The 8,679-nt window shown below is 42.7% G+C and overlaps 1 protein-coding gene across 1 annotated transcript in view; it reads right to left on the bottom strand.

Annotated features, from left to right (window-relative positions):
- Window positions 1-8,679, bottom strand: part of TTF1 (transcription termination factor 1) — a 28,278-nt gene that overhangs the window by 7,751 nt on the left and 11,848 nt on the right. The window contains exons 5-8 of the mRNA XM_012808204.2: window positions 5,823-5,953; window positions 3,561-3,795; window positions 1,783-1,872; window positions 557-622 (exon numbers count right to left, since the gene is read on the bottom strand). Coding sequence (XP_012663658.1) covers window positions 557-622; window positions 1,783-1,872; window positions 3,561-3,795; window positions 5,823-5,953 — 522 coding nt within the window. The remainder of the gene's footprint in view (window positions 1-556; window positions 623-1,782; window positions 1,873-3,560; window positions 3,796-5,822; window positions 5,954-8,679) is intronic.

Here is an 8,679-nt window from a genome sequence, read left to right as displayed (position 1 = left end):
TCCCTTGTTGCTAAACCAGAGTATCGACCGTCTTACCACTGCTGCCCGTCAGTGCCAAATTGACTGTACAGTAATACTTCCCCATCATGACCACTCTCCAACTAGAGAGCTGAGATGGGGGCCAGGGGGCTGGGCTGCAGCTATGATGCTTTATGCTCTCCCTGAAATTTGTGAGGTCAGTGTGATCACTGCTGCACTATGGAAACTGCCTCTACCTAAAATCACAAAACACTTGAGGTGTGATGATCTACCTGACAAACTCCAAAAAGAAAAGTGAAAAACATACCCAATTACTGATCTATGTGATGCCAGGAAAACCTTATCTACTTAGCAGCTCAGAAACTTTATTATTATAGTTTGCTCCGAAAACTCAGTTTTTACTCTGTATGATACCAAATTGGTTTTCTAGCAAACATGAGGAATCTTAATCACCACTTACATAAAATTCCACAGGTAGCATCGATTTCAGTCTTGTCTCTTTAAAATCTGCCAGGCAGTCATTTGTTAAAAGTCACCTTTTCTTTTAATTAACTTAACATTAAACAAATGGTCTTACCCTATGGCACTGGCAAGATCCTCCCAATCTATTTCATTGGCATCTTCTACATCTTCTTCATATAACCTATGAGAAAATTAAAAAGTTAAATTTTCAAGCAAAGATTAGCATGATGGACATCTTCATGGACCCATGGATTATTAAGTGTGAAGAGGTTCCAGGGCTTTCACCTGTGCCTCAGCTCCCTCATTACACCCACCCCGTGAGATCATCTATCCTAGCCCAAGGTTATTCCTAGGTAACACAGAGATGGGCTGAAAAGACATCTCTCCTCCTTCTGAGCCTTTGTGTCTCCCACCAAACCATGTAGCTTTCTCATAGTAAAAAACACAACTTCACCATTCAGCACAGACACACAGAAATACTACATCCATACTCATCACTTGCTATGTGATAGACACTGTGCTAAGACCTTTATGTGCACAAATTCCTGTACAGTACTCTGTACAGCCAACTGATGAGCTGGGGAGGATTAGCCCCATTCTATAGACAAAGAAATGGTGCTGAGACACCGAGTCGTGGGCTCAAGATTTCATGGCTGACCGGTGGTGCCAACCCTGGAACCCAGGTCTGCCTGACTCAAGATGCCCTCCCTGGACCTGCTAGTCTACACTGTCTCTCTAGAAGAAGAGGTGGAGGCAAACTAGCATAGAGAATCGAGAAGCACACCAGTGAACTTGAAGCAGGGTTCATGCCAGAGAGTAGGGAGAGAACAAAGGTGGACAGAGGGGCTGAATCCAAAAGGTTTTTGCCAGGCTTGCTAATCCTGCAGGCTTCATAAAACAGGTCTGTCTCTCCCTTTCTCTTACCACTCCACACACTTCAGGGAGGACTGTTTGGGGGCCCAGGACTCAAGGACAAACCCAAAGACCAAGCAACGGTAATAACAGCAAACTCTGCTGGAAAGCAGGAGGCTCTGTCTGAATTATATTCACGTGAAAAGTGGCAAAGCCCAAATTAACTATATTTATTGAGCACATAGTACATTTTATGCACATTATTTCATTTTAATGTCTTGACAACACTAAGAAGTAGGTACTATTACCATCCTCGTGTTAAGATTAATAAACTAAGAATGGTAGGTCACATGCCCACAGTAATACATGTAGAAAGTCCTGGACAGGGATTTGAACCCTGGCAATCTCACTACAGAGTCTGCTGCATTAATAACTACTCTTTGGCTAGAGAGAAAACAATTAAAATAGCATCAATTTCTATTCCTGTACCTTTCAATAAGATTGATTTTGGCCCGCAGGCCATTAACTCCTCGGTATATGTTCCGGCCATTAGTCATCCTCTTGGTTAGAATTTCTGTCCTGTAGTAAAAGAAAAATTTAGTTTATTTTCAGTGGTAAAGTTTCCACTAAAATTTCCTGAATTTTTATCATCTAAACTGCCTTCATTCAGAACCAACTTCTAACTTCTCATCATTGCTAACATTTTACACCATAAAAAAATACCTATTTTTTTAAAAAGTAGAAAGAGATAAATAAAATGATAGAAAATTGGTGATTACTAAAACTGGATGATGAATATGAAGAGTTCTACTTACACATATTACAAAATTTTCATTTTCATTTCTGTGCCATGGGTAGAGTGCCACAGCATCATTGCAACCTCAAACTCTTGGGCTCAGGAGATCCTCCTGCCTCAATCTCCTGAGCAGCTGGTACGACAGGTGTCTGCCATGATGCCCAGCTAGTTTTTCTACTTTTAGTAGGGATAGGGTCTCACTCTTACTCAGGCTATTCTTGAACTCATGAGCTCAAGCAATCCACCTGCCTCAGCCTCCCAAAGTGCTAGAATTACAGGTGTGAGCCACTGCACCCAGCCTAAAAGAGAAACATTGTAATGTTATCTTAACAATGTTGAAACAGGACCACCCTTAATCATTATCATTTCCCTTTCTTAACACTGATGCATCATCTTCCAATTGAGGTTTACAACCTTGTCTTCCCTTTTTTTAAGCTTAAAATACAGGGGTAGGAAGAGCTCCAGTTCCTCCATATTATACCTTCCCAAATCTGTCTGATTCCTCTGAGTGTATTATCATGCACCTGCAGCAGAGCCATGAGGTACATAAACAGTGTAACCCAGGAGTGTGCTTTTAACACAAAACGTGCCCACTCTGGTTTCACTTCTGTGTGGCATTCAGGGGTCGCTGGGTGTGCTTTGTGCACAAGGTGCGGGTTCAAGGGTCACGCTGCAACCCTCTAGGACTTGAAAAGCTACATCCGGCAAAGTGCAGCAAGATCAGGGTGCAGCTAAGAACATGAGGGCCTCACTTCAGATGGAGACAGAGGAACTGCTGAACTTGAGAGTAAAATAAAGAGAGGCAGAGCTGGTACTGATCACCATGCTTGTGACGCGCCTTCTGAACATTCACTTCATATTTTAGCACTGCAAACAGATAACTATCTTCTTTTACTAAAAACTTAGAAAGAGATGAGTAAAGAAATCAAGTTAATATTCAGTATTTAGAACATTCAAGTTCTTGGCGTGGCGCCTGTAGCTCAGCAGCTAGGGTGCCAGCTATATACACCAGAGCTGGAGGGTTCAAATCCAGCTCAGGCCTGCCAAACAACAATGACAACTACAACAAAAAAAAAAAAAAGCCAGGCATTGTGGCAGGTGCCTGTAGTCCCAGCTACTTGGGAGGCTGAGGCAAGAGAATTACTTGAGCCCAGGAGTTTGAGATTGCTGTGAGCTGTGATGCCTACAGCACTCTACCCAGGGTGACATAGAGAGATTCTGTCTCAAAAGAAAAGAAAAGAAAGAAAATTCAAGTTCTTTATAAGGAAGCTATGTACTTCTCAGTGAGCCAAGGCTACTTGTTAAATGCTAATCTGAATCAGAGTAGGACACTGTGGCAGCTGGGGCCATGGACTGGACATGATGGTTCTTGACATGAACACCGTCACAGGGCAGTAACTCACCCCTCTGCCCCTTCTGTAGAAACTGGAGAAAGGGGTGGGGGGGAAAGAGAGCCAAGAATATAACTTACCACTTACTTTTACACTGCATCCAGTTTCTGGTTTCCACTTTAGCTTCTACTTCTACCCAAGATATGCCCCTGTAAAGCTTCTCCCGAACAACTGACAGGCGATCTTCAGGGTTTTCTTGAAGTCTGGAATCGACCTCATCCAACTCCTGGTGAGACATTTTCTTTAAAATCACTTCTTCAACAGCCTTAATTAGTTTCTGGGTTTCTGCCTTACTCCAAGCACCATGGTTTCTTTCTATAGATATAAAAGAATGGTCTTATAGTTGCTAATCTATTTGTTTTCGAACAATATTAAAAAAACAAAATAATAAATCAGGCACTTTTCCTAAGACAATAGCCAACATCTCAATTACACAAACAAAACAATAAAATACAAATACATGCACATTAAAATTAAATTACTAACGTGGTCAAGGATTCCTTTTAAGAACCAAGGCCAGAAATTATTAAACGACAAATCTTGTTCATTTCTTTGCTTATGTGTTGACTGACTGATGGACTGATTGAGACACGGTCTGGCTATGGGACCCAGAGTGGTCTTGAACTCGTGGCTGCAAGCAATTTTCCTGACTTGGCCTCTCAAAATGCTGGGATTATAGGCACGAGCTACTGTGCCCAGTGAGTAAATCCTTTCTTAAAGCAATGCTTTTTTTAAACTTCAAAAAAGTTATTCTTCCTGTTTCAGAGAGTCATGTTTCCTGTTTGAAACTGTGAGGTTCTCAAACATTTTTACTGAACATTTAATGGGAAAAAAAAAAAGAAGTCAGATGGCTTCTATGTATGGGCATAGCTCTCACCAGGAGTTGCTAGTGTCAAGAGAGTAGCCACAGCAACAACAGTGCCATGCCTGACGACAGAGGCCCTCGGGTGGTCTGAAGCCACTCACCTGTGCAGGGTGCTGCCCTCCCCACTAGACCACCCACAGCCAAGCTAAGGAAGGAAAGTGCCTCACACTGGAAGCCTGCCAACATCTCTGGTTTGGCCCACAGTCTTCTTTTTTTTTTTTAAGATAGAGCCTCAAGCTGTCCCCCTGGGTAGTGTGCCGTGGCATCTCAACTCACAGCAACCTCCATCTCCTGGGCTCAAGTGAGTCTCCTGCCTCAGCCTCCCAAGTAGCTGGGACCACAGGCGCCCGCCACAAGGTACAGCTATTTTTCTGGTTGCAGCCGCCATTGCTGTTTGGCGGGCTGGGCTGGATTTGAACCCACCACCTTAGGTGTACGTGGCTGGCGCCTTAGCCACTTGAGCCACAGGTGCTGAGCCTGGCCCACAGTCTTCTATCTCAATAACAATTTGGATGAATATTTAAAAATTAAGAGATTTCCAAGAAAGACAAAGGTATCTAGAGTTAACAAAATTAAAAAAAAAAAAATTCCAGATTTTTGTTTTACTTAGAAACTTGAAGAACTGGCCTCGATGCATCTCTGTGTGGCTGGAGTATGTGAGCCCCTATGCTAAATAGTAACCTCAACAATTGTCTTTTTTTGTTTTTTTGAGACAGAGTTTCATTCTGTTCCCCAAACTGGAGTGTAATCAATAGTGTGATCAGCGCTCACAAGCAAACTCTTAGCCTCAAGTGATTCTCCTGCCTCAGCCTCCCGAGTAGCTGGGACTACAGGCACCCACCACAATGCCTGGCTAGTTTTTCTACTTTCAGTAGAGACAGGGTCGCATTCTTGTTCAGGGTATTCTTAAACTCCTGAGTTTGAGGGATTCTCCTATCTCTGTCTCTCAGAGTGCTGGGATTACAGGCATGAGCCACCATGCCCCACCAGGACTGTCATCTTAAAGTAACTTCAGATGTTTGGATATAAAGATTATAACCAAAGAAATTTGGGGGGCAAGAGAATAAAAAGAGACAGGAGGTCAGGCCACACTGGGTTTAGGAAAAGCTGTCTCCTGAAAGGCCAAGTGAATTCCACACCTCCTTCCCACAGCCTCCTTGACACAGTGGAAAAGTGACTGCCTTTACCTTGGCTGTCCCAAACCAGTTTCCTTGGGTATTGGTCCATTTGGCAGGTACATTTGCATTGAAAGTTACAGAAGTTCAGAAGTTACTGAACTGTGGTAAAAATCAGTCCAGTGAATAAAGGTTGCACGGTTTCACCAAATACGTATGAGGAAACAAAATGAGTTAGTGCAGAGAATGGCTTAAGCAAACAATAGTTTTCTCTGAAGACAAGCTGCAGTGATTTCTGGGCACTAGGTCAGAGTTTCTGAGCTAAACCAGTCCTGGCAGGACTCATAGGGACTACTGCTTACCAGTGCTGATCTGGGAGAACTTCAGGGCCACAGAGAGGCTACTTCGGGCCACCATCTCTCCAATCTTTTTCCAGTCATTCCCGTGGAGAGAATGGTACATCTTTAACTTCTTGGTGTCTGCTTCGCTATATCTAAGAGAAAGGAGAAATGTTTTCTGAGTTTGAACTATGAGAGTAAAAGTGGTATTCTCATTGCAGTGTGCTGCAATCCTGGGAAAAGCTGAATGGGGTGGGTGGTCAGGAAACCCTGTTCCAGCAACAGGCCTGGTAGTGATCAGAACTCTTGTCATTTCCTGTCTGAGTCTCAACGTGGGCCATCCTCTCAGTCAATCACCGTAGTCTCAGGCCAGAGGTCTGGCTCAGTCACATGGCAGCAGAAGCAGACAATCCCTGAACCCCTCCTCACTCCAGAACCTCTGTATGGGTGGCAGAAATGGCCTTCTTCCTGCCATCCGGATAGGGAGTGCTTCCCTGGCAACCTTAGCCGACGGTTCCATTGATCACTCCAACAGAGCACTGGGCCTCTCTTTCAGCACAGGAACAACCTGCTTTTATACATACATAGGCTCTCGTGTTCATAACACTTTCTCTACACCACCAGCACTCTCAAACAAACTAATATAAGCCATATGTGGATTTTAAATTTCTCAGTAGTCATAGGAAAATTCATTCTAATTTAGTTTGAATGAAATTCATTTTAAGAATATATTTCATTTAATCCAGTATGTTAAAAATGCTTTTGTGATAACATGTCATTCGTATCACAAAATGTTAAAGAGATATTCTAAGCCCAGGTGAGGTGGCTCACACCTGTAATCCAAGTATTCTGGGAGGCTGAGGTGGGCAGACTGCCTCAGCTCATGAGTTTGAGACCAGCCTGAGCTAGAGTTAAGACCCTGTCTCTAAAAATAGCTGGGTGTTGTGTTGGGCACCTGTACCCCCAGCTACGGGGAGGGTGAGGTAAGAGAATGATTTGAGCCCAGTAGTCTGAGGTTGCTGTGAGCTGTGATGCCATGGCATTCTACTGGAGGCAACAATCTGAGACTCTGTCTCAAAGAAGCAAAGAAAAAAAAAAAAGAGAGACTCTACATTCCATTCTTCATGCCAAGCCTGCACAACCCAGGGTGTGTTCTACTTTTACAGCGCATCTCAGTCTGGACTAACCACACTTCATGCGTTCAGCAGCCACCAGTGTCACAGCTGGTAGTCACAGCTCCAGAAGGAAATCTGATAAGGGCACAGACCTTGTTGGTTTGTATACTATGGCACTGACAATGCTTGACAGACAACAGACATTAAGTACATGTACAACAAATGGCTTAATATAGATATGTAACTATTTAAGGCTTTAAAACACATTAATCCCATATAAAAAATATATTAAAGTGCTAAAAACCCACTATTCTTTTTATTTTTAGATAGAATCTCACTCTGTTGCCTAGGTTAAAGTGCTGTGGTGTCACAGCTCCCAGCAACCTCAGACTCCTGAGCTCAAGAGATCCTCTTGCCTCAACCTCCCAAGTAGCTTGGACTATAGGTGCCTGCCACAACACTTGGCTAGTTTTTCTATTTTTAGTAGATACAGGGTATGGCTCTTGCTCAGGCTGGTTTTGAACTTGTGAGCTCAAGTGGATCCACTGGCCTTGGCCTCCCAGAGTGCTAGGATTACAAGCGTAAACCACAGTGCCCAGCCTAAAAAAAACCTCTATCATAATACAAATAGATTGAGATTAAACACCTTAAATAATTTAAGTAAAGAACAATCTTTATAACATCCTAAGATTATTTATTTATTAAATCATAGCTGTGTACATTAATGCAGTCATGGGGACATCCTAAGATTCTTAAACCTCAATGCAGAAAGATCATTCATGTTATTACTAAGGCAACAACAAAACTCTAGTAAGATCTGAACAAGTTATGATGATAGCGATCTATAACTTCTTCAGGTCAGTAACATCTTCTCTCATAAATTTATCTGCAAACGCAGAGTATAGTAAACAAAAGACTTGTTATTCTTCACTATTAAAATCATGGGTATTTGGCGGAGCCTGTAGCTCAGGGGGTAGGGCATCAGTCACACACACTGAGGCTAGAAGGTTTGAACCTGGCCCAGGCCAGCTAAAACAACAATGACAACTCCAACAAAAAAATAGCAGGTGTTGTGGCGGGTGACTGTAGTCCCAGCTACTTAGGAAGCCGAGGCCAGAGAATCACTTAAGCCCAAGAGTTTGAGGTTGCTATGAGCTGTGATGTCATGGCACTGATACTGTGATGCCATGGCACATGGCCACTTTGTGGCCTCAGTAGAGGGCCACAAAGTGAGACTGTCTCTAAAAAACACTTAAATACACCCTTGAAACAAAAGAAAACAGGAAGCGAGAAACAAGGTATACCAAAACAGGGCCAGATGCACTGAGTCCCAAGGCCCCTCAGAGCCTTGCAGTTCTTTTTGCTTCTGGCCTTCTACTTTTTATTCAGTCAAAGAACTCTTTAAGCTAGAAAAGTATTCTAAGGGCAAATGATCGCCCCAACACAAAGAATGCAGCACAAACAAGTGAAGTTTTTATGAATAGAATGACAGACTTTTATTACTATAATAATTTCATTCCCCTACATATGTCAGAGGCAAAAAAGTACGTAACCTCAGCTGCCACCCTTATATTGCCAAATGCGAATGTCACCTTTGGTGGATTTTTTAAAAGTTCTGTTCATAACCGTCTAACCTCAGGGTTTGGCAAAAACGGACAAGACAGGTCTCAGCCTGTGTGTGTGCACTTTCCTTACCTAGGATTGATTTATTTTCCTTTTTGTTTATTTTTAATCAACTGAATCTACCTTGATCTTTTTTTTTTTTT

This window comes from Otolemur garnettii, unplaced genomic scaffold, assembly GCF_000181295.1.
Source record: "Otolemur garnettii isolate 467f Iridium unplaced genomic scaffold, OtoGar3 scaffold00087, whole genome shotgun sequence".
In the NCBI taxonomy this organism is placed as follows: domain Eukaryota; kingdom Metazoa; phylum Chordata; class Mammalia; order Primates; family Galagidae; genus Otolemur; species Otolemur garnettii.
This window is presented reverse-complemented; position numbering and strand designations above follow the sequence as displayed.